The sequence below is a fragment of the Aythya marila genome (assembly GCF_965140915.1).
Source record: "Aythya marila genome assembly, chromosome: 2".
NCBI classification, from domain to species: domain Eukaryota; kingdom Metazoa; phylum Chordata; class Aves; order Anseriformes; family Anatidae; genus Aythya; species Aythya marila.
Genome location: NC_139043.1, coordinates 61,108,832 through 61,125,745, shown reverse-complemented (window position 1 = coordinate 61,125,745; position 16,914 = coordinate 61,108,832). Strand labels below are relative to the sequence as shown.

Genomic DNA, 16,914 nt, shown 5'->3' with positions numbered 1-16,914 from the left:
TTCCCACCAGCTTTTCACTGGTTTCAAAACTAAGTGTTACCTTATATTCTGAGACCAAATAACATCTCAGATGCTCATCCTCAAAAAAGGTTATGTTCTCGTTTTGGCTTTCTTACTTTCCCAAAATCCAGCTTTTAAAGATGGGAGATTTTTCTTTCAAATTCAAAGTGCATTTTTAAATCGGCAGCAAACACTGTTGACATCTTTGGTTGTATTTGTGTTTTATCATTTAAATGGAGGGAAAAGCACATTATTCAATGATTCATATAACTGCCTCATGAAATTAATCACAAGTGAAGATGTCAATTTTGCATGTAGATTGGTAGAGCCTGTTGCAGCATTACATTGACTCTGCTTATGTTCGAACACAAAGATATTTCAGGTCTCCAGGTCTCTCGTGAGAAGATTGGAATCACAACATAAAAGCATCTCAATCAACAACACACCTCATTCATGCCCACTGTGATTTTTAATTTTCTGTGCCAGTTGTAACACGTGTATCTATCCCAGAGGGCTGGTGTCCCATGTTCTGGTATTGTTTACAAACTTCCTTTCACAGCATTTCAACTATGTCTATGCATGCTGTCTTTTACAAAGTGTCTTATGGCACAGGTAGACTTGGCTTATGACACAGACAGACTTGGAAGCACCTGTGAACTAATAATGAATAGAATTTTCCCATATCACTACTGTTTTTCTATTTGATCTTTTCCATAAAAAAAAGAAATAATCATGATAAACAATGGCAGAAACTAAGCCATTCTCTCCAAGAAAGTTGTGACATTCACAGACATTCAGTACAAGCCTGAAAGGCTTCATGCATTCCCCTTTACCTGAAACTCCAGCTTTAATTCATTCCTTTCCTCTCTGAAAGGTTCATTGGTATTAATTTCCTGAAGAATGTGCTCACCACTGTACCTGCTTATATTATGCCTTTACTGGCTTGGTTTGATTCTTAATTTACCCCCAGTTCTTCAAGTAGAGATGAATACAATTTCGGATAGATATTGAAGGTATTGATGTAGTCAACCATGGTCTTCAAATAAAAAATCCAGCCTCTCACATAAGCATGAGGGAAGAAAAGATGGTTTGGAAAAGGCATCTTAAGTGACTTAACTCCACTTGCAAATACAGTATCAGAGTCCTTTCTCTGGAGTGTATAGCCAGAGACAGAAATTTCTGGAGTCACTACCAACCAGTGGTTCCCAAAGTGATGCCAGCTACCTACTGAAGTGATACAGAAGCAAGGTAAGTGCTGTGTAACTGTCTTAAGGACCTCCTTGGGCAATAAAATTTACCATTGCCAGTTCTGTGAGGACATGGAGATAGCTGAAGAGAAAGGTGTCTGAGAGGTGGTGATGGTTCATGGCTCCAAAGCCTTGGAAAACCACTATTGCTTAAGAATGTGAAACTTCCAGTATCAATAACTCAGGTATCTCCACCCAATCTCAGTAATCGATAAAAAGAATAACGGTATGTTTGATATTGATTCCTCTACATTGAAAGGTCTCCAAAAGTGAGCCTATTTGCCCTGTCTCACAAGTAAAGTAGCCTGGCTTAAAATCATTGAAAAGAAGTGGCAGAAAGAAGACAACAAACACCTCATGGTAGCGGCAGCACTACAAAAAGCATTTGTGTGGCTAGCGGGACTACTATTCATCTATCTCTGCTGAAACTACTCTTTCTCTTTAAAGGTGCAACGCAACTTTCAGCTGGTTCACCAGGCTCAGGTTCCTCAGCAAACCGTCTTACATTGCCAGGTCAGTTGGCAATAATAATAATTTGCTTTGGACAAAGGCATTGCAGTACATGATATGTGGGAGAAGGAATACTTTCATGTATTGCATTAAAAAGTTAAGTCCATTCACTGGGATTGAACAAATGAACTGTTGTTTTTAAGCTTCACCGCCTTTCATTTCTTTAAACAAATATCTTTTATTTTGTGGCTCGCAAAACTGTCCACAAACTGTCTTAATTCAATCAGGAAACTACATGTAATTTGGGCCTTTTTCACAATGACATGGGTGCTGACAAGAAAAATGAAGCTGTTTTCTGGAGCCAACTGTAGCTTTTTTTGTGTGTGCCCTTCCTATCCCCCAGGTCTTCCTGTTTTTATTTGGTTGGTTGGTTGGTTTTGGGTGGTCCTTTGGGGACCCAGGAGTTGGACTCTATGATACTTGTGGGTCCCTTCCATCTTGGATATTCTGTGATTCTATGGTTCTGTTTCTATTTCACCATGATAGACATTTTCTTATTCCCTTCCTCTTTGTCCCACACAACTGTCAGAAGAAAAGGAGGGGAACATGGAGTAGTTATAGAAGATAGTGGTTTAGTTTGAAAAAATTGTCAAGATATTATCTTGTCATGGGCATACAGAAAGGCATTCATGTATGCATTATTCACAGTTATTGAAAGAAAAGGTATATGTATAGGAAAACAACAAGAAATCACCAAGAAAGAAATAAAAATCTCAAGCAAAGTACTGCAAAAAGTTTTGCTGCAGATATTTTCATCAGCGACTGCTGTGCCAGCAGATGAGGTGTGGTGTGGCTCTATATATAGAGGCCCACATGCCATAGCATGTTTCTGTGCAGTGTCAGTTCTCCAAGCTGTTCATGGCATGATGCTCTTTTGCGACCGCCACCTTGGCAGATTGTTTCCATCGGCACAGCTGCAGCCACCACGTGGGTACCAGTAAAGAGAAGAGCAGGCAGGAATGTGAGAGAGTTCAAAATATTGTTTTTCCTTAGTAAAACACTGTGCTCTGTGGAACATTCCCTTGTGTGAAAACAAAAAAGAAGACAATCACTGAAAGTAAAATTCAAACCACTGGTCAGCATGCTCACATGAAGACTCTACGTAACTAACCTGAGACAGTTTTAGATAGAAAGTACAGTCAGTAAGCACCATAAATGTGTCCTCTTAACCTCTGTAGTATCTCATCATTGGCAGTGACCATCAACATTAGGTGCATGTATAACATGTGTCTCATAGGGTCCCAGCACTGGTTAAATTCTTGTATCTATAGTCACAGGGAGGCTACTACTTTGAATGTTTTCACCCAGAATTTTCTTGCAGATGGCATTTAGAGGTCTTGTTCTTTAGATACCTACACATATTTTTTGGAAGAAAAAATACCTTTTTTTTTTTTTTAAAGGAAAAATTGTGGAATAAACATTCTTGTCAACTCCAGCCATAACTTGCAGGCAATGTAAACAGATCTAATTTCAAAACAAGTTCCCTTTTTATACATTTTGGCATATTTGCATTGGTCTGTGTTCAATTTTAATGAGCAATGTTTACGTATTATTTTTCATCCATTTTTGCCAGTGTCATTACCACTTTTAATCAATCAACTCATTAATGACTACCTGCAAACAACAAATCCTGCATTCCATTTTATGTGTAACTTTTGTTCTCACCCTCCAGACCACCATTGTAATAGGAAGGTAGCAAATATAATGCAGAAGAGAGGGTTTTGCCATAAGCTACCAGGTACAGTCCCTTGTTTATTACTGACTTGCTCGCTGACCTTGCTTAAATGGTTCTTGTGTGCCCCAGTTTACTCATCTGTTATTTAAGAATATTGTTTACTCCCCTTTAAAAAACTATCAGATCTAGGGATCTGTTAACTGGTCAACAGAAAACCAGCAGTAGGGGAATTCTGTAAGAGAGGGGAGCAATTAACGCAGCAACCTCTCTTTTTTTTGCTAAAGGACACTTTGTGGATTTGTTGCCAGTTCTGCCTTACTTCCAGTAGCAACACTCGCTGTGACAACCTCACATTGAATTATGTAAAGGTGCCTCCTGGCTGGCACTTGTGGAAATGATGAGCTGTGTTTTGACTCTCATTTGTTAAAGATTTCCCACCTCATTGTATGTTTTGGCATTGATCAGGGACCCAGTGGGTTTTCTCCATTTGGCTGTTGAACGCTGATGTCTTCCTACATGTGCCCTGTTACTGTGGCTTACACCGCACTGTTTACTCTAGTACAGTATGCAAATCAGCCCTTCCTATGCAGCTACTTAAAATACGGGTTGGGAGTAGATAATAGTGCCATATTTTCTATTTATGTAGCCCAGTGATGCATTTTGTTTACAGCCATTATGGTGCTGGTTTGTTTATGCCCTATATGATCACATTTCAGGCGGGTTGCTTTTGCTGGAGGCAGCCACTAATTAATGTGTAGTTAAGAAACACTCTGCGGTAAATACACACAAAATTTTCAATTAGAGAAAATGTTACTGTTCTTTCTGTGAATCTCATGCAACGACTTGAGAAAGAATGTGAGCTTTATTTTGTTGAGTTTAGTCAATTCTGAAGAAGGGAGGCCGACAAGAGCAGGCAACATATGCACGTGAGCCCATTACTTCTCTGCCAGCCAGTCACTCACTCATGATGATCACTAACCTTTTAATCTATGCCTTGCTGATTTGAAGTGAGCAGGAGGAAGAAACCTCCAAGAGGTCACAAAGCTGGGGAAGGTTTATGAGCCTAAGCAGCAGTGTATAGGAGGGAGCCCTGGCAGTGCTCCCACAGGGCTTGACTACTCGTGAAACCAGAGAAAGCCCTGGCTGCCATCTGTTCCTGTCTTACCAGAAGTCTCTCAGGCCTGCAGGGTGTACTTCCACTCTTTTGCAGTGTACCCTGACTAGAGAATAGGTATTTGAAGGTCAACTTTTTCTCCCTTTCTTCTACATATTTCACACCCTCTCTAGAACTGCCAATTTTTACATATATGTATGCTTTATATATCTATATACATACATATATAGATATAGATATATATATCTTTGATAACAGGACAAGTGGGAAAGCTGCGAAGTAGGAATTCTTTATTTAATTTGAATCTTTGATTCATTCATTTGGCTACAGAGCTGCAGAAAACTGATGCATTACAGAAACTTCAGAGCATGAATATGTGAGTTAAAGACCCTGTTAAAGGCTGGTTTTATTCACTGGAACCTTTTAAAGAGAAGAAAAGTCTGACATTATCATTGAGGCATTTTATTTCAGCATGGAGGAGAGAAAGAAGTTCCAATTTTAAAAGTCACATTTTCATAGTAACAGTTTTAGCGGTCACATTTTTTTTTTTCTGCAGTAATAGGGACCTGAGAAGTGTTACTGTCTGGTAGGTATAGAAGCCTGGGAAAACAATTTTATTTGTTCTGCTTCTTGTGCAATTTCTGTTAATAGATGAGTGTAAAAGAAGAAAACTGGTAGGGTTCCTTCCCCACATGTTTTTCTTCTGAGTACAGAGAAAACTAATATAGCAGATGATAGCCACCAACACAGTTTTCTACAAGCTATGTCACATCTTCATATTCCTGAAAGTTGGATCTCATGCAATATTATGGAGCAGGAACTTACAGTGTTCAGGTTGTCACATAAGGCTAGGTGCTAATGTAGGAGATGGCTGGACTTGGAGAAAAGTATAATATGCATTCAGTCAGTAGATTAAAAAGCATACCTGGACAGAAGAATCTCATCCTTAGCTACTAAACCCTCAGCTATTGCCATGGTGACTCCCCAAGAGGTAGCTGTCTTCAGACTCTCAACTTGAGGTGTCTCATTGGAGAAAACAGTGAATTTTGTATGAGTGAGCAGACAGATTTTTTTCAGACTGATTCTTCCCAGGTTTAGAATATTTCTTGAGTGTTTGTGTGTCTTTAATGAAATACAGTTGTGTTTCTCTTGCTTCTTTGTCCTGGAGACTCTCCTTTACTTACAGCAGAAAACCTCCTTTGTTGGGAAAGAAGACAAAAGAATAAGCCCTCTTGAGCATACTCTTTTGATATAGCAGCAGAACACTGAATTAGGAACATAAGTATCCCTAGCTTTCCTGAATCATCTCATAGTAAAAATGCCTGATGAAATAATTCCCTTACTTCACTGGTGAATTATTTAACTAAATAAGTAAATCACCTTTATCACCTTTACTGATTATAACAGCCTTTCATGTGTCCTGTAGCCCTTCTGCTAGGATTTTCTTTATCCTGCCTGCATAGTATTTGAAGGCAAAAGTTGCCATAGTTCTTGCAGGGGGATGAGAGGTAAGGTTGAAATGGCAGAAGGTCTGAATTCAGGATGTCCCCGGAGGCCACTAACTGCAGATGATTTGGCAAGGGAACGTGTTACTGCCTTGTCCATGTTATGCCACAGGCTGTTAGTGCTTGCCTGTCTGGAGAAGAGTAAAAAGACCACTGTCAGGACCAAGCTGTGTTCCAGACGCTTTCCACCCCAGAGCCTCTGTGAAGCCACAGTGTACCCTCATAAGATGAGTACAGCTAGGAGAGACAGCAATACCTCATTCCTCATCCTCATCCAGACTCACTGGTGTTGCTTTGCAGAGCCTCCTCCAGTACCTGTGCTGTCAAGTGAATCATGCACGTGTCGCTGCTGGACCTCCTTCCTTGCAAAGGTGGTGAGCCATGGTTGGGTGCTCCTGCAGAGGTGGCAGTAGGGATCTGCCACCAGCCTGGGGAAAGACGTGAAACCTGAGTAGCCTGTATGGGTTTTCTCCCTTCTGGTTTCCTGCTTTCTTTCCCCTCAGCTTTTCCTCTCCCTCTGGTACTAAGTATCAGCACAGAGCACTCAAACCCCTTTTGGAACTGTGGCTGTTCAGCTGACTGTGTTCTGATTTTTTATCAGAATCAAATTGTTCCCCAGCAGGTTTTCTGAGTAAAAATTGTGCTCTTCACTCAGTGAATGTAATGAAGACATTAAAGAAAATGACATTTCAATGGCTTTTTTTTTTTTTTTTTTGAAGGGATGTGCTTTTTGAATGAATAGAAATGTTTGTATCTGATGTAAAATGCTTGAAAAGGAAAAGAAAACGGTATCAGCGTTTTGCCTAGTCTTGTTTTGTTTTCTGATCAGAGTGGAATTACTATGTAATAACAAAAGTGTTTGTTGCTATAACAACTTTTGATAGAAATACTCAAGGTGATGATACCTTATTTTGTCAGTTACGTCAATAATAATTTCCTTCCCACTGCAACAAGGCCAAAACTATTGCAGATCAGTACAATCTGAAACAGAAATTGAATTTCCAGGAGACTGAGTGGAACCAAGAAAATTCCAGCTAAAATTTTGACTATAGTATATAATAATTCCTGCAGACTCAGGTGCAGGACTTAAATTCAAGCTGAGATGTGAAATGCCCGTTATACTCAGTCAACAGAGGGCAGACTCCTCAGTAAGCTATTTTCTTATGTTCATCTTCTCTATGAAACTGAAACTCTTGTCATTGTCTACACTGTTAATTCAAGGACTCCCCCTCAAAGTGGGTTTTGATGCCAGTTGACCTCACCCAGGGAGTGCGTTGCATATTTTAGGGTCAATTTGAAATGCAGAACTTGGGGCAGTATTTGGTACCCCTGTGTTTTTTTGATTCATGGATGAATGGCTTAGACTGTGGCAAATTTATTCACCTGCCCTTCTGTATATGTGCCACCACTTCCAAATGAGTCTCTTACACATTAGCTATGGCTGCTTATGGGAGCTTCCATCACTGTTTGTACAAAAGAATAGCTTCTGGTGTAGTGCCTCAAGCTATTAATATATCTAGAGCTGCATGGATTGTAGTAGGTTGCTTTTGTGTTACATATGGGGGAAGAAGGGATGGGGAAATGAACATTTTTGTCCCTTCACATAAACATTTGTACAAGGTACATTTTTCTCTGAAACCTGTTAGCTGGTCTGCTGTAAATGTGTTTGCAAGTATCTTCAAATTCTGCCTCACTTTGACTCTGAATTTGTAGTTAAACCTAAAGTGAATCATACCCAACATATAATGTTTCAACAAAAACTTAGAAGCAGATAGTGAGCATTATGCTCCCTTCTGCTTAGCAGACCTCCTTGAAAATATAGTCATCATTTAAAAGTATGTGTGTCCCTCAGGAAGGGCAAAGGGTGGTACAAGGATGGCAGTCCTTCATTGTAGTGTTGCAAGCAGAAAAAGGTAAGTATTTCTCATTTTTATTCCCATTTTACTAGGAGAAATGTTACAGTCCGGGTCAGATGAGAAGTCAGTGAGAAATCTGGGAACAGATCTCTGGAGTCTTAAGAGAATCTTCTCCTGAGCACCATCTACCTCAGATCAATAAAGCCCAAAGAAATTAAATATTATGGATTCCCTTTATCAGCTTTTGTACAAAGATGATAAATGGCACTGTCAGTATCCTGGTTAAACCACTTGTATTTATTAGCTAAGTCATCTCTTTTGGCAACAACTCCAGTGAAATTCCAGTTAAAAATAAACATTCTCTCATGCTGAGCAATGGAAAATCCAATAACAGTTTGGCTGAATCCATGCTGAGTACAGAAAACGGAATGAATCTGGAAAATGAATGCGCCTCAAAGAACAGTAACTCACCTAATGGATATTTTGAAGCTTTAAATGAATGTCAGTCTAGTTTAGTTGAGAACAGGAAAGAATAAGACTATGCAGAAATCTGGATGCGTTTTTCTAAGGTTTATGAAGTGCATAGTTTTTTTATTTTCCAAGACATTTTAGAGTATGATTAATCACTCAAAGAGTTTAACAAGATGAGACTGTGACTGTGTGCTAGCATTTGATGTTAGTTCACACAGGGGAATCTTTTTCTCTTTTTAGGATACATGCTGAGAGCAATGACTTTTCTTTAAAGTGCTTATCATACTAATTATCATGTTATTACTTCATTATTTTGCAACTAATGACTAAGCATAAGACAAACACATTTTGGTCATAGTCATATTTCATTTGTTTTTATTTTGCCTGTGTAAAGATGTTAGAAAGCAAGACATAGATTCAAATAAACACAGTCAAAAAGCTGAGAACGGTCAGATTGATACAGGTCCATGTGTGACGTTCACAATGCCCTGTAGTTTACTGGAAAATCATACAAAACCTCTCAGTTCCACCTGTTTCTGAATTCTGGGAAACATGATATCAGTCCAGATTTATTGTCTTAAAATGATTTTGTTTGATAGTTTGCTGATAGTTTGAAAACAGTGAGGTGTTTAGCTGTGTACTTGTGGATAGGTAAATATAGAAGTTGCTTCTTCATTCGGACTTTTTGGTACTTTGATCTTCTGTCTAAACTGTTGTTTCTTAACCTCTAGAACATTCCTTGGAATCCACCTGGGCTGCTTTGGGTTTCTAGGATGTCTGAGTAAGGGCATGATTTCAAGATCAGGTGTTCTGAAGTGTTTAATTGCCCAGATTTCTATTTTTCATCCTAGAGTTTTACATCCATATTTATAATACATATTTTCACATTTTATTATATTTTATTCCTGAACTTTCTTCTAACCAATTTTCTAGCCCCTGTATCTATCTAACCCAAAAGAGTCCTGGTTCACTGGCTGAGAAATCCTCCTTTACACAGACAGGATGTACTGAGGGGATGGATGCAGCTTTGAAGGAATTAATTTCTAGTCCACCAGTGAGTGAATGCTAAGCATGGTAACTATTTAACCATTGTTGGTCTTGCTTTGTCACTGCCAGCCATCAAACCACAGCTGCGTCACCTCAAGAGGCCCACTCACAGCTCAGGATCCAATTTCCCAGCCTTCCACAAGAAATCGGAGGAACATTCGGTGAGGTATAAGCTCCTTGACCAAAGGGGAAGGATGAAAAAAATCCAAAATATTTCCCAGAACTGGAATAGGAAATAGCAGAAGAGATGAAGAAGCATCTTCTGGAATGACATGCCTCCCAGGCTGGTGAAGGACATTGTGTAATCATTGCACAGGCCATACTGCATTGTACAGCAGCTATAATTCTAGATAAAAGCACGTGTATGATTTAAAAAATATAATGAGCATTTTTTTTAATGTTCTCAATAGCCTTCTTTATTATTGTAGCATACATTCACTTAGTACTAAAATATTAGTCTGTTACCCTAAAGTGTAATTGTATACCACTGTCTCCTGTCAAATTAAGGAAGCCAATGCTTTTGTAGATTCTTGGGTTCCCTATGGTGTTCTCAATGTGACCTTCTGCCTACCACAGGTAAGACTATAACTCCTATTTCAGAAAGCATAGGAAAGATTTTCCTTGCCAAACTGTACCAAGACTAAATGTCCTCCTCTTGTAGTGTGATAGGTGTTCAGGAGAATGAAAGAAGGAGGCTGGAATACAAAGAGTCCTCTTGTTTCACTCATTAGGGAAAAGAAGACATAGCAGAACATTAAAATTGTGCCTTGTGTGAACTCTGCTAAATGTTTAATAACATTATGTTCTGTGGCATTAATATATCTGAGTTTGATCCCATGTGCTCTTTCAGTACACAGTGACACATGGACCTGAGTTTCACAGCAGAAAATGCACTCTGTGAAGAATTTTCTGATGTCCCTAGATTTTGCAGTGTAAGAAACAGTGGCAGATAACTCCCTTTCCTCTTTCACCAGGCTCCTGGTGATTTATATACCACCCCAGCTCTCCCTTTCCAGCTGATGAAGTCTATCCTGTTCATACTCTGCTCACAAGGAAACTTACAATACTTTTTATCTTCCTTACTGCTCTTCTCTATATTTTTTTTAAATCCCTGTTTGAAAGGAGGGTCCTAGAACTGGCACACGATACTCAAGACTCAAGATGCAGGTATACAAGAAATAGAAGAATGTCCTTTAAAAATAATAATAATAATAATAATAATAATGGCACTTTCTGTTTCATCTTTCATGCCTCTCTGAATCTCTCTCTCTCTCTCTCTCTCTTTTTTTTTTTTTTTTAAGTTTTGTTTTTCTTTTTGATCCTCTGTGAGTACTGAATAGCATATTCTGTAGAATTATCTATACTAATTCTTAATTAAAATGTAACCCATGAGGACATAAGCAGTTAGGGTTGCCACCCCCTTTAGCATTTTTCTGTATTTAGCAGCTCTGGTGCTTTTGCCAATTACACGGAAGTAAGCTTACTCTTTCTTTTTCTTTCTTCTTCTTTTTCTTTTTCCTTTTCTTTTTCTTTTTCCTTTTCCTTTTCCTTTTCCTTTTCCTTTTCCTTTTCCTTTTCCTTTTCTTTTTCTTTTTCTTTTTCTTTTTCTTTTTCTTTTTCTTTTTCTTTTTCTTTTTCTTTTTCTTTTTCTTTTTCTTTTTCTTTTTCTTTTTCTTTTTCCTCTTCTTATTTTTTTGTCTTTCCTTTTTACCTTACATCCTTCATTTCTGTGTCTGCTTGTTTTTTTCTTCCACCAACACCTTTTTCAAACCACAGTCTTCAGGATAAATAGCCATGTTGAATAGCAGAGAGGATAATCCTCCCTTACTATGAAGGCTGACCATTTAATCCCATTTTTCCCCCCATTGTTAACACATTATTTATCTATGTAATTTCATGTGTTAAGAACTTTTCATCCATTCCAGATCAGTACCTTTGACAGCCTCTTCAGCAGGAACGTGTCTAAAAATATGTCAAAATGTCTTCTGGACACCCACAAATTATTATTGTCTCCTCTAAGGAACTCTCAAAGATTTGTGAGGTGGGACTTCTATAAAAGCTACACTGGCTTCTCTACATTCTATTTATATCTGCTAATCGTAATCCTATTCTTTATATTTTCTAAAACTTTACTCACTGTGAAAATGATGTTCTGTTATACACCACAGGTTTGTAACCATGCCCATCATCAAAAATGCACCAGTGTATGTAACACTGCGTTGTGAGAGTTATGGTAAAATCACAGCTAGTAGTGGCATGAAAATTGCTGGGATGTTTGCATCATGTTACAGGTGCCCCTCGCTCTGTTAGAGAAGATCACTGTAATTCCAGATGCTTCCACCCTAAGGTCTGACACCTTTCTACAGTATTTTCCTAGAAATCTCTACAAAATGGTGAATGCAGCATACAGCTGCCCGAGTGCTCCATTATCACCGTGTGTCAGCTATTTTTGTCTGGCTGTTTGCTTGATGTTTGTGGTGTTGACCTTAAGCACCATCAGAATTTGTGACTCCAGCAGCTGGGCTGGATTACTGCCTAGACTGAATGTGAAGAGGAATGCACTTTAAAGCCATGTGTTTATGAAATGTGATTTATCTCTAGGAGTTCCCTAATAACTATATATTTTTTTTTTTTTTTGCTTGTATAGTACCCTGAAATGTTTTACACAAACAGGCTGTATGGAAACTCAAAATTATACTATTCTTCCAAACACATGCTCTGTCTGTGTTATTTCCTTCCCTTTAGAACAGTTTAACAATTTACTTAATTCACCTAATAGTCCTGCCTGACTATTATCTGGATAAATGGAAAGCATTGGTTCAGGCTCACTGTGCCCCTTGCAGGAGTTAAAAAGAGGCCGGAAACTCTTTTCCCCTCCCCCCAACTTTTCTTATTACCAGCCATTTACTAGGGCTATGGTTTTTGTGCCCCGAGTGTCTTACATGGGAGAGTTTTTTGTCATTGCTTTCCTGATTCACACTTTCTCAATAGCCATGAGACAAAGTTGCAATCTTGATTTTACTACTGGGTAGTCAGGGCACAGAGAAATGAAACGACCTACATTATGTTTCATAGGGAGTTTATATGGCTGCCATAAATTTAATCTGGTTCTGATTTAATCAGCTTTCTCTTTGCTTACACTCTTCTCCAACCAAATCCATGCTGTTCTCTGCTGCTCTGTAGAGTCCCCTCTAGAAAGTCAATTTGTTCACCTAAGTGGTTTAAAGGGTTTTTATTTTTCACTTTTTCTGAGGCTGGGAAAGTTGAACAATGCTGGCAGATAGTCATTTGTACGGGAATGATGTCTCACGATGTCCCTTCCCTCTTCCAAAGCATCAGGCTTTAGGACTAACAAATATTTCAAAGTGGGGGAGTGAGGATGTTTGTGCAGAGTGCTCCTTGTAAATATTGGACATGTCACAAAAATAATTCCTAAGGGAAACTAGATGTGCTGCTGGCATCCAGTCTGATGTGCAGAGCTGTATGGGGAGGATGTGCTCATCCTCTCAGTCCAACCCTGACATCTAGTGTACACCGAAGAGAATTTTTCCAAGTACGAAGTTCAGAAGTGAAGTACAACAGACATTTACAACACACTCACACTTTTTTTTTTTTTTTTTAACCAATGATTTCTAAGATAACCACTTGTTACCAGCATAGAAAAGTTTCCAAAAGTCTTATGATCTGACCCCTGAACCTATTTAGAAACATTATGAATTATCCATTGCAACTGTCAATATTTGCAAATGTAGTTGTTTCTTTGGCTGGTTGGTTTGGTTAGTACATTTATGAACAGAGTCTAATCACTGAATCACTTTGCTATGGTAAGAAAGTTTGGTGTTCTGTTTTTTCACTTTTTGTTTGTTTGTTTGTTTGTTTTTTAGAAAATAATTAAAATCTGAATTAAATACCTAAAAGTTAAAATCTACATCAAGAGAGGAGAGACCCTTGAATGTTAATTCTTTATGTTTTATATATTTTGATATCTAAACAAACAAGGATTGGAAAAGGAGATTGGCTCTCACATCCTCAAGGGCAATCACAGCATCATGAACAGAGATGGGAGGAGGAAGGGGAGGAGGAGTTCCCAATTCTTTAGGTCATGAAACAAACAATTGAGTTCACAAGGCAAATTTCTGTTTCTTGGCAGGGCGTATCCCCACCTCCTTTCTCCTTGTTACTGTCTGTTGTTGACTTCTGCCCCTCAAGTGTCTGGCCAGCACAACACCTTCAGGCTGATCCCTCACTGTCTTTTTGCATGTACTCCTCCCTTTATTCCAAACACTATTCCTGACCTCTCAGAGACCTGCTAAGTATCAAGGAGCAGGTCCCTTGGTGCCGATCTTGGGCTATAATCACAGGATCACTGAGGCTGGACAGCATCACTGGAGTTCTGCTAGGTCAAATAGAGCCAGCTGGAGCAGGTTACTCAGGGCTGCGTCCAGTTTGGTTTCAAAAATCTCCAGAGGTAGACTCAACAACCTCTCTCAGTTTTTGTGCTAGTGTTTGACCACTCTCACAGTGAAATGTTTTCTTGCTTGCATTTATTTCAGTTTGTGTCCACTGCCTCTTATTTTCTAAGTGGGTACCACTGAGAAGAGTCCATCTCTCTCTTCTTTACTCTCTCCCATCAGAAATTTATATGTACTGAGATCCCACTAAGCCTTCTCTTCCCTAGGCTGGACAGAATATGGGAAAACAAACCTGGGGTAGATATAACATTATCTCAGACCCTAAGACCACGTGGTGGGGCTAAAACCTACTTTGAAGACTGGAAAGGTCTGGACAGCTTGGAAAGATCCAAAGAGCCTCATGTCTCATAGTTATAAATATGCAGTTTGCATTTTCCTGGATCATTACATCTATAAGAATAAGAGCAAATGGTCCATCAGAAGGTGTTCTTTTATTTCTGGAATGTGCTTTCTTATTTTGCTGCTTCTGTCTATCTGTCCAATCCGTATCATTTCAAGCTTCTTCAGGGTGGCAGGTATAAGGATGGACAAAGATTCACTTCACAGATCCTGGGCCTGACAGAGTGACATGAATTCCTGCTTCAGGACTATAAGCCGGTATCATGGAGTAGAAACTGACTTTTAATGTTCACTCTTTGTACTTCTACGAGTACAAAACACTAAAAGCACTACATTTCCAGAATGATGGAATTTCTGTTTGAACTAACTCTCTCTAAGAAGTCCATGGCTTTTATTGGGGATATAAGGAACAGAATGATATGCATTTATGAGCTTAGCTAAATACAAATAGAAGCCAAATTTTCTAATGCACTTCATTGATCTGTACTTTTGATTTTCACCTGTAGTTGTAATATCTGAGCAGCCTCTCTGCATACAAGAATACCGCAAGAACATATAGGGGTCAAAGCATTATACAAGTATCATCTTATTAGCCAGTAAGACAAAATTTCAGACACATTTTCAGTGTAAATGTTGGTAAACTCAAACCATACAAATACTGCTATATCTGTGGAGATAGATAGTGAGTTAGCAAAAGCATTGTGAATGTTGCTCTGTATTTGTTTCTGTTGCTGTTTTGTTGGGTAAGTCACATACCTTATGGTCCTCATGTTTAGCACTACTAAAATACTAATTGCATACCCTTCAGATGGGTAATGGTGTTTCTGCAGTCCTAAGTTGAAAGTTGATGTAGCGTAAGGCCATTGTAGCTCTATTGTCCCAGTTCTACTGTAAATGCAACCCTGTCCCTTAGTTTCTAGGTAAAGGTAATTGAGAATCCACTATAAAAATATCAGCCATTAACAACCTCCCAAATGCAGACAGGGTTTTATTCACTGACTGGAACACTTCATTCCCATAAGTCCTCAGACTGGTTGTCCTGCACAGTGTAGATTTCTGGGGTGAGATGCAGTTCCAAGTAAATGTCTGAATGCAAACCAGCTACTAAGGCCCTGGAATAGTCAATGCCTACATGTAGACGACTTAAGTGACTTAAATCTGGAAAGTTGCAGTCTTAGTGCTACAGAAAGTCTGTGGCCTTAGCCTGTTTCTGCCCTTCCTGTTTCCTTCAGCCCAGTTCCTTTGCATCCTTCTCTTAATGGAGAGAGCTGGCAGCAGGAAGCGAGGACTGAATTTGCTACCAGCACTTCAAAGTGGTGCTCCAGAGTGTGTGTCCTCAGACACAACTAATTCTTGAAGCTTACCAAGTGAAAGCAAAATTTGTCTTTTCTGGAGCCTTCTGTTTCTGCTGCAACGGCCATGGGAGACCTTAGGGGACACTGGGGAAAGAAAAACATTTCTGCCTGAGAGGGCACAAACTCCAGACATTTGCCTAGGAGGGCAGTTAATGTAGTTTTAGCTGTATCTGGTCTTAAACGGAGAGTTCAGAGCCTGAAGGACAACCAATAAACCCAACCAGCCCACCATCCCACACTGGGCAGTCCCCGAGGAAAGCAACAGCGTTTATCTGTTTTGAAATAATCTTATTCTCAAATAATTTAACACCACATTTTCACTGATTGCAATGAGGCAGATGAAAACTTTGAGAAATGATATGTCACAACACTGCTTCCCAGGAACATTGCAAAACCTTTTATTTACTCAATTGGGCATGTAAAAACTTGATGTACAGTCGCCCACTTTGCTCCTGTTTAAAAAAAAAAAAAAGTAAATGCCAAATTGTCAGACTATAAATATGCAATTCTAAATGAACTACAGAGAGTGATGTATGTCACGGCATTTTTACGGTCTTTCTTCAAGTTGATCTATACAGAGAAGGTAAATCAGTCAGCTGTGCCATCAGAGATGTCAGTGGGACAATAACTCCTTTTCAGTGAAGAGCATATAGTGCTATGGTAAGCTTAGAGCCTTTTTTATTTTATTTTATTTTATTTTATTTTATTTTATTTTATTTTATTTTATTTTATTTTATTTTATTTTATTTTATTTTATTTTATTTATTTTATTTTATTTTATTTTATTTTATTTTATTTTATTTTATTTTATTTTATTTTATTTTATTAAATTATGTATATATATTTCATATTAAGTTGTGTCAATATTCTCTAGCCTTTGAAAAATGTCCTCTTTAAAGCAATGAAGTCATTCACATCCTATTTGTGCTTGTGCCTTGTGTTAGAAGCCTTCATATCTAAATGTGTGTTTTCATGGCTAATTCATTGCTGATGTTCATTTGAATCTTTTCAGGACTCCACCTACTCACTATTACTGTATTGGGTTAATGAAAATAGTCACCAACTTTGTTAGTAAAACTAAACTTGAATCACACTCAAAGCTACATTTGAAGACAAACTGATTCTTGGGTTAACAATGTGACAAAATGTTTTGGGGATGCACTAAAGCCTTTATGCTCCTCAGAGCATCTCTAATGATTCTCCAGAGTCCTGGGGCAGCCAACCTGGAGCAATCCAAGGCTACTGTGCTGCTCTTTTCACTCATATAAACAGAGAGAAACAAGTACTGCAGCCTCAAGGGTCAAGCACTGTGCTTGGCAGAGC

At 38.7% G+C, this 16,914-nt stretch overlaps 1 protein-coding gene across 8 annotated transcripts in view; it reads left to right on the top strand.

The window, feature by feature from the left end:
* PDE1C (phosphodiesterase 1C) overlaps window positions 1-12,194 on the top strand; it is a 311,425-nt gene extending 299,231 nt beyond the window's left edge. For 3 of the 8 annotated variants that reach the window (XM_082755214.1, XM_082755209.1, XM_082755215.1), the window contains exons 19-20: window positions 1,695-1,760; window positions 9,495-12,190. In XM_082755214.1, the coding sequence (XP_082611340.1) occupies window positions 1,695-1,760; window positions 9,495-9,664 (236 nt within the window). In that variant the 3' untranslated portion in view covers window positions 9,665-12,190. Of the gene's footprint in view, window positions 1-1,694; window positions 1,761-6,351; window positions 6,664-9,494 lie in introns of those variants that run through there. The other 5 variants (XM_082755208.1, XM_082755210.1, XM_082755213.1 and 2 more) reach the window with 5 other exon arrangements.
* Window positions 12,195-16,914: the final 4,720 nt, after the last annotated feature.